This window comes from Sinohyriopsis cumingii, chromosome 5, assembly GCF_028554795.1.
Source record: "Sinohyriopsis cumingii isolate HCF-2022 chromosome 5, ASM2855479v2, whole genome shotgun sequence".
NCBI lineage: Eukaryota > Metazoa > Mollusca > Bivalvia > Unionida > Unionidae > Sinohyriopsis > Sinohyriopsis cumingii.
In genome coordinates, this window is record NC_142965.1 from 27632750 (window position 1) to 27652363 (window position 19614).

Sequence of the window (19614 nt, forward strand, 5' to 3'; positions counted from 1 at the left end):
ATAATATTAACAATATTAATGTGTTTAATAAAACAGTTAATCCACCATGTTGAATGTCTGGCTGCATCAAAGAAATAAGCTGCGTAACTTTAACAAGTTTGTCTAATGTCCGCTAAAATTCAAATGCCTACTGAACCCAGTCAAACAGGTTACGTATTAGACAAATTATTATTGAGGTTTCACCCACCCACCCTGTTTCCTATGCCTATGTACATTGTCAAAAACAGAATACATAGTCATGAATTTTTTAAAAATCAAGTTTATGAAATATGAAGCCAAAAATTGTCTTCATCTGCAAATTAAAAAACAATTTGAACATAACATTAAATTTAATTGTGTGATAATCTTCATAACTGGTCAGAATTTTTAAAATATCTTACAGTAGTATCAATTTGTACATATTGATTTCAGATGAATAACAAATCATCTCCTAGAGTGGTGATAAGAAACTTAGTTGTAGGCATGAACCACTATGGTAATAAACAGGTAGCAGTTGGTGCTGCATACAGACTGGAGCTGAAGCCTTTAAATCCATACGATCAAAATGCAGGAGCAATCTTTGACGGCCCCAAAAAAGTTGGGAACTTAAAGCGTGACTCTACTAAATTTATTTGCAAGATACTGCAGGAAAACAGCCATACTACTAACATTCTGATCAAGGCCAAATATGATGCAGAGGTTGTAAGCAGAAAAACTGGTCCACAGCAAATATGTGTTAACTGCTTTTTAGATGCAAACCTAGTTAATATGTTGATAAAAATGAAGGACCTTATCAAAGAGTTTCCAAACACAGATGCTTTGTTTATGCAGTTCACAATCTTTTGTACTGTGGTAATTATAGTTTCTGCTGTAAATATTTGTTTTTGAAATTAGTATAAATGAAGAAAATATGTTTTCTTTCCAATAATTTCCTTTCATTTTTTTCAAAGATATGTTAATTATAAATTTTTTCTTCATATTTATTTAGTCCTATTTGTAGGTGATTATTAAATTCATAATCTGTTAAAGCTAATAATAGATTTTTGCATGTATAAGAATAAGGTTCATTAATAAAATTAAAGATGTTGTTTTAATACCTTCAGCTTTGGGTACATTACATGAAATGAAAAGAAACACTCAGATGTATAATATATCTTGCTTACATTTACAATGCAAAGCTAGAAAATCATTCATTTATATTTATAGCATTAGATGTAACTGCAATATCATATATTAAAATCACGGAAGATTGATAAATATAACCAAAATTTTGCATATTTACATTTTTTTTTTATAGTTTATTTATTGTGTTTCAGTAAATTAGATACGTGAAGGTTTAAAAATTACAGTACAATTTAACAGCATGGATACATTTCTGGAACCCATGCAATTCAGACTTGCATAAATAACTAAAAGAGTACATTTCGGAGAATTTTAAGATGCTAAAATTTAAGTGCATTTATTGTCATTGTTATTACCAGCTAAAAATAGACATGTTTAAGCCCTATCACTTGTACGGTCTTTCTTGGAGGGACCCCAGCAATTTACATGACCTGTATGAAATCTAGCATTACTATAAATCCAAATAATGCATAAAAGTTAAACAAGGACAAACACAAGGCAGCTGTATTGTGACAGTCCATTTCATCAGCAGAAATAAGACTTTGTCATCTTGGCTGATTGGCTCTGATGTTCTTAACTCTCCACCAAAACCTGCCTTCTTCAGTTACATTCTTTTATTGTTTTGACTGACTTGTAAAATGGGATGTCTCTGATGGAGACTTGATAGCCCTTGGCTTTAATATGCTTTCATATGCTAATTTCATAGACCCTTCAGGGCATGGGTAATAGTATAAACCATTCGATTTGTGAGAGGGTAAGAACATGTCAAACTTTTTAAAGCAAGGTTATAAAAAAAAACCATACAAATAAAATAACTATGATACTAGTGTTTCTCTGATACTGAATATATAAAATTGAAACTTGGCATTTAAAGGGACATAACTCTTTTTGAAAACTGAAGCCACACTGACAAAATGCCCAAGAACCCGAGTTTCAAATTGAATTCAGTATGCCACAAAGTTTCAAAACTATAATAATTCAAATCCACAAGAAATAAAGACGATGGACTAACAAAAAGACTCTCTTAAATATACTGGAGACTGTATGGTAAAATCCCAAAATGCAACCTCAACTTAACAAGGAAACATTCACATTGACTCCTGGTAATATTTTTCCAATAGACATAATTGTAATATTCTCTGGTGTGTAGTTAAAAAAAACTCTACTAAACAAAACTGGCAAGGCAGAGAGAAAGAGCCTGGTGAGGAATACCTCTGTTTATAAGCAAGATAAGATACTGAAATGTACCTGATCATTGCTGAGACATGATGGATGGATGGGCATACATTATGGTACAGGTGAATACTTGGCGACTTGTAGATTTGTATGTTATGCCTTAATAAAAGAAAAGAAAGAAAAACAGAAATAAGAAAAGGAAAACTGAAAAGATTAATGATACCACCTCATGTGAGAAAGAAAGGCAACTATTTGTTTTGCACCAAAAAAAAAGACATTTTTACAAGGCTTTACCACAAAACATTCCTTTATTTCTAATGGTATATTATTTGAATAATGATTTCCTACATACTGCATGCAATATAAAGTTTGCTTCTGCCAATGACAATGCATATAAATGACAGTGACTAATGGAAAAAAAACATGTATGAAGTCTCAAGACTATTATAAATATAAGTACATGCTGCCTAAGCTTTAAAGAGAAAAACTCTAATGACATTAAAATACTTGCACTAATTCTAACATTGTTAATGTTTAAAAGTTCTGGATCAAACTAATTTTCTGAGTGTTGGAGAAAATCATAGACATGTCACACAAATTTCCTCTGTGAAGCAATCAATACAATAAAAAAAGCATCAAAAACAATGTGCCCCGTGTGAAGAATAATGCAGCAGTAATGATTCCCACCAAATTATCACTTAAAATGAAAGAACATACAACCAAAATAGCCTTTAAAAAAATCATGGCTATAATGATCGTTTGATTACATTTTCTTTCTTTTAACATATGGATGCTGGATTCCTGTGTAAATTGAAATACAATTATGTAAATCTTGGTCTTATTTGGTCTGGAGTCTTATATCACGGCAACACTAATGGTTATGACATTCCAGGCAAGTAGAATAAAATGACTTGCCCAGGGAAAGACCACACAAGATGATCCTGGCTTATATGATTGTGAGAAATAGACTCCCAATCCTTGGTAAGGACTACAATGTCTTAACCCCTGAACCACCACAGCTCCTTCATGTAAATAAACATAAATATGCACAGAGCTTCTAGTAAATGATTCAACAGTCATAGATATAACTAAGAAAAGCACCATGTCATTTAATTCTTTGGGAAACATACAATTCCATTTCCTAACAAAATATGACTTAACGTTTTTGTGATTATAGGAAATAATAATGATAATAATAATAATAATAATAATAACAACAATATTAAAATAAAAATTGGTACAGATATATATGCTAAAACTCTAACTCAATCTCACCTTGGCTATAAACCCCTCTGATGTGAGTAGAGGAGACTTGATTTGAATATACAATGTAGATAAGAGTATACTTTTTGGATTCAACCAAAATGACCTGAATGTGATAAGCTGTGGTTGGTTTTCTGGCTAGCAGGTAGGACCCAACCTTATAGACATCCATTAAATAAAGCTTGTTGCAAAGCCTGTAAAATTTGTTGACATAAAAAAGGTTCATTCTAACAAACCTGATGAATTTTCATTAATAAACAACAATGCCAATTATAAGTGATTACCATTCTGTATTCCTGCACACAAGGAAATCTCTTGGTATCTGGCATGTAAGCATCATCTGAATTGTGAGGCTTCTAAGTTTCCTTGATTTTCAATTCTACAAAGTTCCCCACAACATGCATTAGCAGTTAAATAATGCGAACTACTTAGAAATTTGAAAAAAATTCCCATATCTTCTTCTGTTATATATCCAATATTGACACAACAAACAACAACTGACTTGTGTGGACGATCTTGAAAGAAAATCATCTTCTGTTCTATTTTCCTCCTACTTCTTCGCATGCTCTTCATATGCCTTCTTTAACCTCTTTTTCAACTCCCCAGGAAACTTGTCATAGCAGAACTTGCAAACTGGCTTCAAGTCAAATTCAAAGAATTTTGTCCTTAAACAGAAGAAAAAAAAACAACAATTATCACACTGTAAAATTTAGAAGGTAAATGACAACAAGAGGAAAGTGAACAGTGCATAATATGCATGACAACAAGAGTAAAGTAAAAAGTGCATAATATGCATGACAACAAGAGTAAAGTGAAAAGTGCATAATATGCATGACAACAAAAGTAAAGTGAAAAGTGCATAATATGCATGACAACAAGAGTAAAGTGAACAGTGCATAATATGCATGACAACAAAAAGTAAAGTGAAAAGTGCATAATATGCATGACAAGAGTGAAGTGAAAAGTGCATAATATGCATGACAACAAGAGTCAAGTGAAAAGTGCATAATATGCATGACAACAAGAGTAAAGTGAACAGTGCATAATATGCATGACAACAAAAGTAAAGTGAAAAGTGCATAATATGCATGACAACAAGAGTAAAGTGAAAAGTGCATAATATGCATGACAACAAGAGAAAAGTGAACAGTGCATAATATGCATGACAACAAGAGTAAAGTGAAAAGTGCATAATATGCATGACAACAAGAGTAAAGTGAAAAGTGCATAATATGCATGACAACAAGAGTACAGTGAACAGTGCATAACATGCATGACAACAAAAGTAAAGTGAAAAGTGCACAATATGCATGACAACAAGAGTAAAGTGAACAGTGCATAATATGCATGACAACAAGAGTAAAGTGAACAGTGCATAATGTGCATGACAACAAAAGTAAAGTGACCAGTGCATAATATGCATGCCTAATGCTTAATATCCTCTAAGTAGGTACTAGTATTGTATGGTTGACTCTGGAGATTATTGATTAATGGGTGGTATCACTGACCTGAAATAAACTTACTATGCATAAAGCATGATTTTACTTTTCAGATTTTCCATGACCTTGACTTCTGACCTTTATACCCCATAACATTTATGTTTCTTTCTTACTCCAAGTGCAAGCCATCCACAATGTATAGTGAAGAACTTAATCCAGAACAAAAGTTATTTTACAAAACCCATTTTCTATGAGTCACATGAACTTGACTTTTGACCTTGAAATCAACACTCTCTTCCTTGCCTTAGTACAATCCATCCATAAACTTTGGTGAAGCTACCTGTCCTAGATCCAAAGTTATTATGATAAAACTGCTTTTTTTTCCTTATAGTCACAGTGACCTGTTTTGGAGATTCCATGTTCAATTCAGTATCTTGCAATTTTAGCTTGTGTGGTCATCATATGACATGTGCTCGCCTTGTTTAAGCTTACAGGAAATATAGGATATCAAGAGAACTTCACCAACATCATTTGCAGTTTGAGAGAAAGAGCTTCTCTCCTATCAAAGTACTTCTTAGAAGCAGGAATGACTGCAACAGCAGAAGATTTTACTTCCAGTTTTCCACTCTTTAACCACTTTCTGATTTTACCTTTTGAGGAGTAACTCACTTTTGGCAGAACTGTTTACACATGGATTTTAGGTCCTGATAATAACACATTGGAGTATGACACCAGGGATGAATAAACTTACCAACTGACTAATGAGGGGAGAATGGAAGAAACTTTAACTCTTGACTTCTTTTCAACCGAAACACAAGATTCATTTATTAAGAAAATACATGAATAAAGCTGCACTTCATACCCACGAGTTTTCTTGTTTCGATATAAAGTGGAATATTATCATTGTCTTGAAGTACAGTTTTGTAAATGATCATCACACAAGGTCAGGGTATATATTAGCACTATGCTATTAATTTATTACATTATTACCTCTTATAATGAATGAAAATTATATAAGATTTACTACATTTGGATTCAGTTGCTATATAGTTCACTACTGATGAGAAAAAATATGAAAGATTATTGTTGTTGTTGTTGTTTTAGGGTTTAATGCCATTTTTCAGCACACGATAGGCTATACATGGCAGCCAGTACTAATGGTGGAGGAAGAACCCAGGAAAAACCCAGAAAGAACCACCGGTCCACGAGAAGCTACTGGCAAGCTTTCTCACATACCAATATTAGCCGAATCCAAGACTCGAACCCACACAGACAGCAGTGAGATGGTAACGGAGAGCGCTTTAGACCACTTGGCCACTCGGGGCCCCCAAAAAATGATTGTAATATGTGAAATGTAAAATCTACAAAGAGAACACTTGTTTGACTTTACACTTCAACTAAAGCATTAATACTTATTTGCACTGAACTGATATAAATGGAAATAAATTGGCTAAGTCAGTCAGGACAACACTTACAATGACTTAGACAAGCAGTAAATTACAAAATAAAACATCAATATGTTAAAAAAATTTTATTAATTGCTAGATTAATCAGGTATTGTTGAATTGAAGTTAGAATGTCGAGTCGGTGAGGATAACAGTTAAAATGACTTGGACATTTGAGTGTCTTATGAAAATGTTGGTATTTGTAGATTAAGTGATGATTAAATCTGATTGAGAATGCGAGGACAACATTCACAGTGACATGGACATTCTATTTCTCTAAGAACATTTTTGGACCTGTAATTCAAGAAAATAATTATCTATTTGCTGCGTAAAGAAATTTCTCAGTTATGCATTGCGTTTCATAAAAATAATTAATTACAGAAATTAATACATAAAAAACTAAAAGTATTGGTCTGTGAGGATAACACTCACTTGACTATATGACCGAGTTCTTGTAACAAATGATAAAACAATATGTAGTTTGCTTGCAAAATAAATTAGAAATAAATAGAACTTATATAATTTAGAAGAGAGAAAGGAATGAAAAATTCCTTAAATAAATATTGCGTTGCACTTAAATAAACAATAAACAAAAATTTAATTTCTAAATTATCGCCTAAAGTTCCAAAACTTAATAAAGAAAAAAAATAGACAAACATAAATAATAAAAAAGCTAAAAAAACAATTATTTTGTTGTGACTAGTGTGAAAGCAGCTGAGCTGACTGCCCACAATGCCCTATACACTAGTGATGAAATCATAAAAAAACAACCACCAACAAAGCCCAAAAACCCATAGAACCAACAAAATCCAAAGAGACCACTAAACCCCCAAAGGTTTGTTACAGCATTCAAACAAGCATAAGCTAGTACGGCAACAGTATATTTAGTACATTTGCATAATGACTATAGAAACAAATTACCAACTCGATATTTTACACATTACTACCTTATGACTGTATTGTTCCTCCCCCCATCAGTTCATTTTTCATGGTACATACTGTGTGTATGCAATGCTCATACAATGGTTTGGAACTTGTCTTAAGTTATACACTCATATAATATTACATAGGTAGACTGCATGACAAGGTTAGTCAGCATGTGTTAAGTTATACACTCATACAATGTTACATAGGTACACTGCAGGACAAGGTTAGTCAGCATGTGTTTGTACCTAGGGAAATAATAAAGAATAAACAAAAACTTAAATACACTGACTTACAAAAACTAAACAATGAGGGCTATAAACACATTCAGTAGGTATCGTACAGTCTTAAATGAGAAACTAAAAATAGTCATTAGTCAAATTATCTAGGTTGCCAGCGACTGGCATTGACATTCCCTCTTTTTGTTAACTCAAAACATGTAGACTATATAACAGGTAACAATTATTTACAAAAATAAACAAAATATAAAATCATAGAAAATATTAATGTTAACTCATTTGACAAATTCACCAGTAATGCACTGATTAAAAACAAACTGATACCGAATTGGACAGCTGATATCAATAGTATTTACTGTATACATGCATGTATATTTCACCCCAAAAATGCAGGTTATTATAATATTGCTTAGGAAAAAAAGAGGTTTACAGTCATTGGCTTTAAGTGCCTAATCCCTAATTGCTGAGAACTTAATGCTTTAATAGTGGTCTTTAAGTACAAATGAGAACCTAATTACTTAAGATTCCAATAGTGGTATTGAATGTGCTAGCTCCAATGAGTGGAAAAGAATTCAGTATTTTCTTCAAGATCTTCACATTTACACCAGGTGTTAGCAATGATCAGCTTAATTACTGTAGTATGGATTAAACCTGTCACTTGCACATGGAAATGAATGTCAGTATACTAGTAAACTTGTACAGCGACATTTGTTTCTTTTGTTTTCTATGTAAATGATTGATCAAGGAAATTAGATATTCAAGAAAATGTATTTTTCACCCGAACCACAAAATTTGAAACCAACAACTTAAATGTGTTGTACAGTATACATAATCTTGTGGTGCCAAACACATGGTATTTTAATGAGTGGTGATGTCACTAGTCAAACTATAATGTTATCACAAAGATGAAATATATCTATTATTTACGCAGGAAAAGAAATTTTGTTATTACTATATTTCCTCCAGAATCAAGGATTAGAAGGTTAAATTCACCTCACTTTTATAAGTTGACTATATAAATATTAGTGATTTATGGCAGCAGGGCTGGGTTCACCTGATGTGTTGCAGTAAATGACATTTTTGACATTTTGTAAACTATTTTATCATATCTGACGATAAAGCAAGTTTACTTCAGCAATTCATCCCAGCAGATTTATCACATTTGTCAAGTAAGGGGAAGCAACTTCATAAAGACATGCATGGTGTTGAAACAAAAATCTTCCATGTCTGAAATGTAATGTGGTTTCTATGTAATTTGTTCCAGCTTGCAAAGTACTGGTTTTTGTCTCTGTATGTATAACGTTTGTTGGCACACAATCAAGTGTCACAAGGCATGATGGGAAATCTTGTATTTTGACATGTAAAAATATAAGGATATATTTTTCACATGTGAAAATATAGGAATGAGAAAATATGAAAATTATTTTGCCAATAACATTCTATACATCACAATGAAGTATATAATTGGATCATACACAATCTGGCAACAGTCCATAATATACCAATTGCCTACAATAAGAATAAAGACGTACTCAATCTGCAAATGAAATGCTGATTTTTGTGTAATGCATTGACACAAACTGCATACCTATCGAACTGGCACTATCAAGAACAATATTTACATTTAATCATGATAAACAGATGTATAAATTGAATCGTTCTTCTAAGATACTGAGGAAAATGACATATTTTCACTTATTATATCTGGTATAAAATATCTAAGGAGTACTGACTGGGCCTTTACTGCTAAAAGACAAAAATAACGCCTGTAAAATTGTACAGTTTTAAAGAGAAACAGCTTAATTTAACCACCTTCCCTTTAAATTACCTCTGACTCATCTTCCTGTCACAGATTGAGCAGGCAAAGTGACTGACACACCAGGCTTTGTTGAAAGCATGGAACACTGGAAAACATGAAAAATGAGTGCTAAACTAAATCATGTGAATCTAGCACAATTACTGTCTGAAATATCCTTTCTATAAAATGAAAAGAATTACAGTTGTTTACAACTAAGTATAAATAACACGAGTTCCTTTGAAATAGAGACAAGGTGCATTGTTTGTTATTTCAGTAAGGTTAGGACAAGAGCAGAGATATTCATAACATTTTAGGACATTTACATATTATGCAATGGAAGAAAATACTGACATTCTTTAAAAAAAAAAAACGTACAGTTAAACCCTGTCACAGCACTATTTGTATAACATGAATTTAGATACAGTATGGTCGTGGCATGACTCCTGAAATTTCACACTAATTTCACCAATTGTTTGAAGCACTACAGAACTTTCTTTAGTGCCAAAATAAAAAACTGCATGATTTAATAGTCTGTTAAGATATGTTGTATTCTTCAGGAAAAAAATACGATCCCATGCTTATCTTTTAAAGGTGTTAGCTCCTAATAAAAGTTGACAACTGTTAATAAAATTATTAAATAACCATCAACAATAAAGCCAACATGTCTCTTTCATTTGTCTTCAATGCATCCTGTATACACTCATATATTAATGCTGGGTCAACAATAGCCAACAGATGCCTCAAGATCTTTAACTACTGAATATGTACCAAGATTAATTTATCTTCTCTACGGAGTCCACATTAAATCCCATCTTTACTCCATAGGCCCAACTGAATATGTACTAAAATTAATTTATCTTCTCTACGGAGTCCACATTAAATCCCATCTTTACTCCACTGGCTCAACTATTATGGCAATCAATGCTGTTACTAATTAATATATTTATTCTGAATTAGTGTTTTTTTTAAACATGTGCTGCTTGGTATATATTTTCAATCTTTGTTTCATTGAATGTGAATTTAATATAACTGGTACACTGTGATGCCAGATGTTCAACTAGTACAATTCTAACCAGTGATGCCTCTGTACTCGCTAGCAGAAGTGTCAGGTCTATGAATTTAAAGTAAAAACTACTTTCAGTGTCTGACTGGAGCGGTCACTAAAAACTACTTATAGCAAGAGTAAAGATCAGAGCAAATGCTGCATAACTACAAGCACCTAAACTGGAGTTAATATGGACATAAAAAATTGTGAATATTTAAAAATAAATTATATATGTTTGAACTGAAGGAATATGGTATGGAATTACTGTTATATATACAGGCAAACTGGCTGGTGACTGGCAAGTACACATACTCTATTTAGGTTCAAGTCACAGAGTTTTGTATACATTTATAAGTAGGTACCAATCAATGCTTTGATGCCCAAAAGTAAATACCAAATATGTAATAACACTTTGATGTAATTTCGGCTACATACAATATTTTCTTCAGCTATTTGACTTCTGTGCCTAAAACATGATATGGTACATAGAACAATGGCATTCTCTGGCCCCAGTTATTTGACTTCTATGCCTAAAACATGATATGTTACATAGAACAATGGCATTTTGTGGCCCCAGTTATCTGACTTCTATGCCTAAAACATGATATGGTACATTGAACAATGGCATTCTGTGGTCCCAGTTATTTGACTTCTGTGCCTAAAACACGATATGATACATAGAACAATGGCATTCTGTGGCCCCAGTTATTTTACTTCTATGCCTAAAACATGACATGGTACATAGAACAATGGCATTCTCTGGCCCCAGTTTTTTGACTTCTATGCCTAAAACATGATATAGTACATAGAACAATGGCATTCTCTGGCCCCAGTTATTTGACTTCTATGCCTAAAACATGATATGGTACATTGAACAATGGCATTCTGTGGCCCCAGTTATCTGACTTCTATGCCTAAAACATGATATGGTACATAGAAAAATGGCATTCTGTGGCCCCAGTTATTTTACTTCAATGCCTAAAACATGATATGGTACATAGAACAATGGCATTCTGTGGTGACAGTTATCTGACTTCTATGCCTAAAACACGATATGGTACATAGAACAATGGCATTCTGTGGCCCCAGTTATTTTACTTCTATGCCTAAAACATGATATGGTACATAGAACAATGGCATTCGGTGGCCCCAGTTATCTGACTTCTATGCATAAAACATAATATGGTACATAGAACAATGGCATTCTGTGGCCCCAGTTATTTTACTTCTATGCCTAAAACATGATATGGTACATAGAACAATGGCATTCTGTGGCCCCAGTTATTTGACTTCTATGCCTAAAACATGATATGGTACATAGAACAATGGCATTCTGTGGCCCCAGTTATTTTACTTCTATGCCTAAAACATAATATGGTACATAGAACAATAGCATTCGGTGGCCTCAGTTATTTTACTTCTATGCCTAAAACATGATATGGTACATAGAACAATGGCATTCTGTGGCCCCAGTTATCTGACTTCTATGCCTAAAACATGATATGGTACATAGAACAATGGCATTCGGTGGCCCCAGTTATTTTACTTCTATGCCTAAAACATGATATGGTACATAGAACAATGGCATTCTGTGGCCCCAGTTATTTGACTTCTATGCCTAAAACATGATATGGTACATAGAACAATGGCATTCGGTGGCCCCAGTTATTTTACTTCTATGCCTAAAACATGATATGGTACATAGAACAATGGCATTCTGTGGCCCCAGTTATCTGACTTCTATGCCTAAAACATGATATGGTGCATAGAACAATGGCATTCTGTGGCCCCAGTTATTTGACTTCCATGCCTAAAAAATGATATGGTACATAGAACAATGGTATTCTGTGGCCCCAGTTATTTGACTTCTATGCCTAAAACATGATATGGTACATAGAACAATGGCATTCTGTGGCCCCAGTTATTTGACTTCTATGCCTAAAACACGATATGGTACATAGAACAATGGCATTCGGTGGCCCTAGTTATTTGACTTCTATGCCTAAAACACGATATGGTACATAGAACAATAGCATTCAGTGGTCCCAGTTATTTTACTTCTATGCCTAAAACATGATATGGTACATAGAACAATGGCATTCGGTGGCCCCAGTTATCTGACTTCTATGCCTAAAACATGATATGGTACATAGAACAATGGCATTCTGTGGCCCCAGTTATCTGACTTCTATGCCTAAAACATGATATGGTACATAGAACAATGGCATTCTGTGGTCCCAGTTATTTGACTTCTATGCCTAAAACATGATATGGTACATAGAACAATGGCATTCTGTGGCCCCAGTTATTTGACTTCTATGCCTAAAACATGATGTGGTACATAGAACAATGGCATTCTGTGGCCCCAGTTATCTGACTTCTATGCCTAAAACATGATATGGTACATAAAACAATGGCATTCTGTGGCCCCAGTTATTTTACTTCTATGCCTAAAACATAATATGGTACATAGAACAATGGCATTCGGTGGCCTCAGTTATTTTACTTCTATGCCTAAAACATGATATGGTACATAGAACAATGGCATTCTGTGGCTCCAGTTATTTGACTTCTATGCCTAAAACATGATATGGTACATAGAACAATAGCATTCGGTGGCCCCAGTTATTTTACTTCTATGCCTAAAACATGATATGGTACATAGAACAATGGCATTCGGTGGCCCCAGTTATCTGACTTCTATGCCTAAAACATGATATGGTACATAGAACAATGGCATTCTGTGGCCCCAGTTATCTGACTTCTATGCCTAAAACATGATATGGTACATAGAACAATGGCATTCTGTGGCCCCAGTTATTTGACTTCTATGCCTAAAACATGATATGGTACATAGAACAATGGCATTCTGTGGCTCCAGTTATTTGACTTCTATGCCTAAAACACGATATGGTACATAGAACAATGGCATTCTGTGGCCCCAGTTATTTGACTTCTATGCCTAAAACATGACATGGTACATAGAACAATGGCATTCTGTGGCCCCAGTTATCTGTGATGTGATTTTTTATTTTTAACGTAGCTTTAACAATTTTTCAGTCATATCGCTACGATGTCTGCAGTGTGGCAGTTTATAGTGATGTCTAGCACTGGGGCATCATGCCGCAGACATGTAGCATGATGTCCCACCCAGTCACATTATCCTGACACCAGGCCGACCAGTCCTAACACTAACCTCTTAATGCTGAACGCCAAGCGAGGCAGCTGTTAGTACCATTTTTTAAGTCTCTGGTATGACTCGGCCGGGGATCGAACCCACGACCTCCCGCATCCGAGGCGGACGCTCTAACCACTAGGCCACCGGAGCGGTACCCCAGTTATCTGACTTCTATGCCTAAAACATGATATGGTACATAGAACAATGGCATTCTGTGGCCCCAGTTATTTTACTTCAGTGCCTAAAACATGATATGGTACATAGAACAATGGCATTCTGTAGTCCCAGTTATCTGACTACTATGCCTAAAACATGATATCGTATATAGAACAATGGCATTCTGTGGCCCCAGTTATTTTACTTCTATGCCTAAAACATAATATGGTACATAGAACAATGGCATTCGGTGGCCTGTTATTTTACTTCTATGCCTAAAACATAATATGGTACATAGAACAATAGCATTCGGTGGCCTCAGTTATTTGACTTCTATGCCTAAAACATGACATGGTACATAGAACAATGGCATTCTGTGGCCCCAGTTATTTGACTTCTGTGCCTAAAACATGATATGGTACATAGAACAATGGCATTCTGTGGCCCCAGTTATTTGACTTCTATGCCTAAAACATGATATGGTACATAGAACAATGGCATTCTGTGGCCCCAGTTATCTGACTTCTATGCCTAAAACATGATATGGTACATAGAACAATGGCATTCTGTGGTCCCAGTTATTTGACTTCTATGCCTAAAACACGATATGGTACATAGAACAATGGCATTCTGTGGCCCCAGTTATTTGACTTCTATGCCTAAAACATGACATGGTACATAGAATAATGGCATTCTGTGGCCCCAGTTATTTGACTTCTATGCCTAAAACAGGATATGGTACATAGAACAATGGCATTCTGTGGCCCCGGTTATTTGTCTTCTGTGCCTAAAACACGATATGATACATAGAACAATGGCATTCTGTGGTCCCAGTTATTTGACTTCTGTGCCTAAAACATGATATGGTACATAGAACAATGGCATTCTGTGGCCCCAGTTATCTGACTTCTATGCCTAAAACACGATATGGTACATAAAACAATGGCATTCTGTGGCCCCAGTTATTTGACTTCTATGCCTAAAACACGATATGGTACATAGAACAATGCCATTCTGTGGCCCTAGTTATTTGACTTCTATGCCTAAAACATGATATGGTACATAGAACAATGGCATTCTGTGGCCCCAGTTATCTGACTTCTATGCCTAAAACATGATATGGTACATAGAACAATGGCATTCTGTGGCCCCAGTTATCTGACTTCTATGCCTAAAACATGATATGGTACATAGAACAATGGCAGTCTGTGGCCCCAGTTATTTGACTTCTATGCCTAAAACATGACATGGTACATAGAACAATGGCATTCTGTGGCCCCAGTTATCTGACTTCTATGCCTAAAACACGATATGGTACATAGAACAATGGTATTCTGTGGCCCCAGATCATTGTGCTAAATGTGGGTTTCATTGCATAACGAAAAGTTAATATGTACCAGTAATAAAAATGTCCATTTTTAACAATACAAAATAAAAACAGAAAACTTACCATCACCAGCTATGACATTATTACACACAAAGCATATGTTTCCAAAAAGCTGAAAGAGAAAACAATCAAAGTACTGAAAATACACATATTCATCAATAACTTGTACACAACAGGATCCAAAAAGATAGACTACATTATAAATGATGAAGCTGTTTGCTTTTCTTGTATAGATAACACTTTATTTTCAAGATAACCAAACTCTAAAAGATTGTTAACAACTTTACTCCAAAAGGTTTCAACAACCATCATGTTTTTAAAAATATTGTGTATTACATAACTGCTTTTTGTTGTCCTTGATTCACAACAGAACAAGATTCCTTTTTTCAAAAACACTGGAGATTTATTTTGTCAGACAACCATCAACATTGAAACTATGTTTTTTATTGTTTAATTAGGAAAATAATGAAGCTGTAATTTCATTGCAGGTAATAAACAGTGAAACTTCTCATCCTTGAGGAAATCTCTGTGTGCAAATTCAGGAATTTAAGTTCACTACAAACTCAGGAACTTTCTCCTTAAAGAATCACATCTCTGAAACAATGTTGCTTATCTACCAGGAACTCATTTTGCTTGCATTCCTTGTTATACCTGATTACGTCTGTGAATGAGAAGGCTAATTTAAGGTAGTTTAATTATTTTACTATGATAATAATAGTTATAACAGTGTTTGGCAGATCAACTGAAATGAGTTAACCTGATAGGTGACCATGACAGCTAGCTCTTTGGTAGGTAGGATTTCCATGCTTTTATTGATGCAAAAGATGTAATTAACAAAACTTATTTAATTAGTATTTATTTGTTAAAACATTATAACCAGAAGGTATTAAGGACATTTTCATAGATCAAATTTTGTTGAATATTAGTATTTACAGTGTTACCAGAATGTAGTTTGGAAAGAAATTATAACAAAATATGACTTCTTATTAAATGCTGAGAATATCATGATGTAGATTCAAACATTTTGGGTAATGTAATAAATACTGTTCTCAGTGATAAAACAAGTCAAATATCAAGGTTTCATTCATCAAGTTTGACTAAGATTTTCTTCATGTTTAAAAAATAGACTAATTTTTAGTATTTTCTCATTAAAAAAATATGATCCATGTCTCACCCCACATTCATAAATAATCTAGATGAGAATTATCAAGGGAGTGGGAATTTGTGAAAATATGCAAACCAATCCAAAATTATATTTTAAAAAAATGGAGGACAATTTAAAAAAATTATATAATGGCATAAAAGATCTAATCATACATATGCATATAAAAATGCAATCAAAATTTCATCTCTGCCCTTTAGTGATTTTGGCTTCACTTTCCTATTAACTATAAAATTAAAGTCCACATAGTTGAAATATTGCTGCAATCAATTGAAAATGTAATCAGGTTATCAGCATACAAACATCAAAAAATGCGATCAGATAATTTGTCTATCTGAAGTGTTTAAAATTAACAATGCTATAAAAGTTTTTGTCAACAAATTTGCCAAAAGTTCCAACATATCTAAACAATTAAAAATTGCTGCAGCAAATGTATGAAAATAAAATCAGGTCCCTTACATGCAACCAGAATGACGTGTGTACAACTTCATGGGTTTTTGGTTTAGAAGTGTTTGTGCAATTGTGCTACAACAGATTTGGAATGGATGTATGGATGTGCAGACATACGGATGGTACAGTACAACTTGCATAATTTTTGTTTCTCCATACAAACTGGTGGGGCAGTTATTCCCCTCTACACTCACTCTGCATTATGCTTCATGGTGGAAGGGTATACACTTGCAAATCACATTGTAACTCTGCAGGAACATCTTGTGCAATTCACTGCAGAGGGGTCTGTTAGACATACATAGTTATCATATGATATCATAACATGCGCACACCATAAAGTAATTTTGTACATCAAGTTTGTTTTGAGTAACTGTTCATCACTATCAGCAAACAGAATTTTCAGTTGCATAATGGTTCATACATGCAGGGTTAAAGGTTGTTCAAACCTTGCTGATGATTCCATGAAAAGTAGATTTTTAAGTGTACCTTTTGTGAGGGAATTTAAAAGATATTACAGAAATTAAGTGAAGAGTGATGATGAACATGGTTGGCCAAAATCAACAGAAAAGACCTGCCATCAAAGTATTAAAAAATCTGCTTAGAACACTTTGTTCAAGTAACTTTCATGGAATATTAGTATCATAGTTATTAGCAGTAGTAATTGTCATATGTGGACCAAATGCAATTCTTAAAGTAAATAAAGATATGTGGAAATCTCTGACTGGTTCACTTTATTACATCTTGCTAAGTGCATTTGAACTGCAGTTGCTATGGTGTTTTTCTAATGACAGTTTATACTAAAAATGTTCTCATCTATCAATTTCTAATATGCCTTCACGATTCTAACTAGATTTGTAAAAAATGCCATATATTATGTATTTAGCCACTTAGAAATATTCACTCAGTTTTGTTTTGTTTTCTTTTTCGGGAAAACCTGTAGTCTTGTATGAACAGAGATACATCCTGCCTGGCTCCCACCCTTAAACTTGGTGACTTGTCAAGTAATTTAAAATCAATAAAGAAAATGAAAAAAAGTGGAAACAGATATAGAAAGGTACAAACTGATCACTCATTAGCATGACATTATCTTCCCTTATATTTTATATGTAAATACAGTATTTACTCATCTTGCCACAGTTTAACTGATATCATAAAGTTCAGTGTTTGAACCGTTTATCATTTATGCCCATTTCTTTATATTTAATATGTTATATTTATAACCAAGCCAAAAAATTATCAAGATAGAGACCACAGACTGTCATCCTATTAATTTACTAAGGTTTTACAGTTTTGACTCAAGGTAATGGAGCTCTAACTATATACCTGAACAACATTTACAGAATACCTTATATACTTGCTTATAATTCAACCATATTTTATACTAAAAAATATTACTGATGCAGAGTAAGGGTCTTCTTATAAGTGAGATAAATAAAAAAATTAAAATCTGATCTTGTAAAGGCATTCCTTCTCAATTCACAATGTTTTGACCGAGCAGCTAGACAAATATGACCTTAATCCTTTTGCATGATTCACTGCTTTATTTTCCAGTGAACTATCCTTTGAGTTTGCCATGAATTAGATAAATATGACCAGAATCCTTTAGCATGATTCACTGCTTTATTTTCCAGTGAACTATCCTTTGAGTTTGCCATGAATTAGATAAATATGACTAGAATCCTTTAGCATGATTCACTGCTTTATTTTCCAGTGAACTATCCTTTTAGTTTGCCATGAATTAGATAAATATGACCAGAATCCTTTAGCATGATTCACTGCTTTGTTTTCCACAGTGAACAATCCTTTGATTTGTTGTTGTTGTTCTAGGGTTTAACACCATTTTTCAGCACAAGATAGGCTATACATGGTGGCCAGTATAACTGATGAAGGAAGAACCCTGGAAAATCCAGGGAAGAACCACCGACCCACGAGAAGCTACCAGCAGGCTTTCCCACGTACCAACGTTAGCCGAGCCTTGGACTCGAACCCACACAGACAGAGGTGAGATGGCAGTGATCCGTAACGGAGAGTGCTTTAGACCACTCGGCCACTCGGGGCCCCCAACAATCCTTTGAGTTTGCCATGAATTTGATACTTGTTTAATGCCATGTTGAGTCCCTTTGATTGAACAGTGCAACTGACACCTGTTCAGTTGTGGCAATCCTTTCATGAGATTTCACAGCATATCCACAATGTTTGCCCTGACCGTACTATGACTTTGAACTCCATAAAATTTCTAGATCAAGAACAAGCCTGGTTCGAGCTGAGGGCTTAAGGAATTGATTTACATCAGTGCACACAAACTGAGGCTGAACAGGGACAGTGGCTTTTAAACCCTGCCACATATCTGGGGCAATCTGTTAACATTGCTCACCATTCCATTCAGTGATGGTGACAATCAGTAGAGATCACATTAGTCTGCTGCCTAAGGATGAAAGCTTCAAGTTAGCTGTTTGTATTTTTTCTGTGTGTAATTGAAAAATTAAATATATTGTCAAATACAAGATTTCAAGGAGAGTATGATCAACGTGTCTCTTACAGACCCCAAGCTTAACCTCTACAAAAATAATGGTCCAAATTTATCAATAGTCAGTGTTCCATTAATTACAGTGTACTTTGTCACTTAGATATCCTACACCATGAACTGCTAACTCAGGTACTTTCACCAAAATGGGGAAAAGTAAACATAATGCATATGATGGAGCATTTAAATTAAAGGTTATAGACTTTGCTAAGAAAAAAACCCCAACAGTGCTGCAGAACATGAATGTGATGTATTGGAGGAACAAGTGCATGAGTGGCGCAAGAAAAGGTCAGTTCTAGTTGATAGTGACAGACATTTGAAGAAAAT

At 34.2% G+C, this 19614-nt stretch overlaps 1 protein-coding gene across 6 annotated transcripts in view; it reads right to left on the reverse strand.

Moving 5' to 3' along the window:
* Window positions 1-2566: 2566 nt before the first annotated feature.
* Window positions 2567-19614, reverse strand: part of LOC149798842 (LIM and senescent cell antigen-like-containing domain protein 1) — a 116170-nt gene continuing 99122 nt past the window's right edge. For all 6 annotated transcript variants that reach the window (XM_089957742.1, XM_089957741.1, XM_089957740.1 and 3 more), the window contains 3 exons: window positions 15215-15263; window positions 9416-9491; window positions 2567-4205 (listed from right to left, as the gene is read on the reverse strand). In XM_089957742.1, coding sequence (XP_089813868.1) covers window positions 4091-4205; window positions 9416-9491; window positions 15215-15263 — 240 coding nt within the window. In that variant the 3' untranslated portion in view covers window positions 2567-4090. The remainder of the gene's footprint in view (window positions 4206-9415; window positions 9492-15214; window positions 15264-19614) is intronic.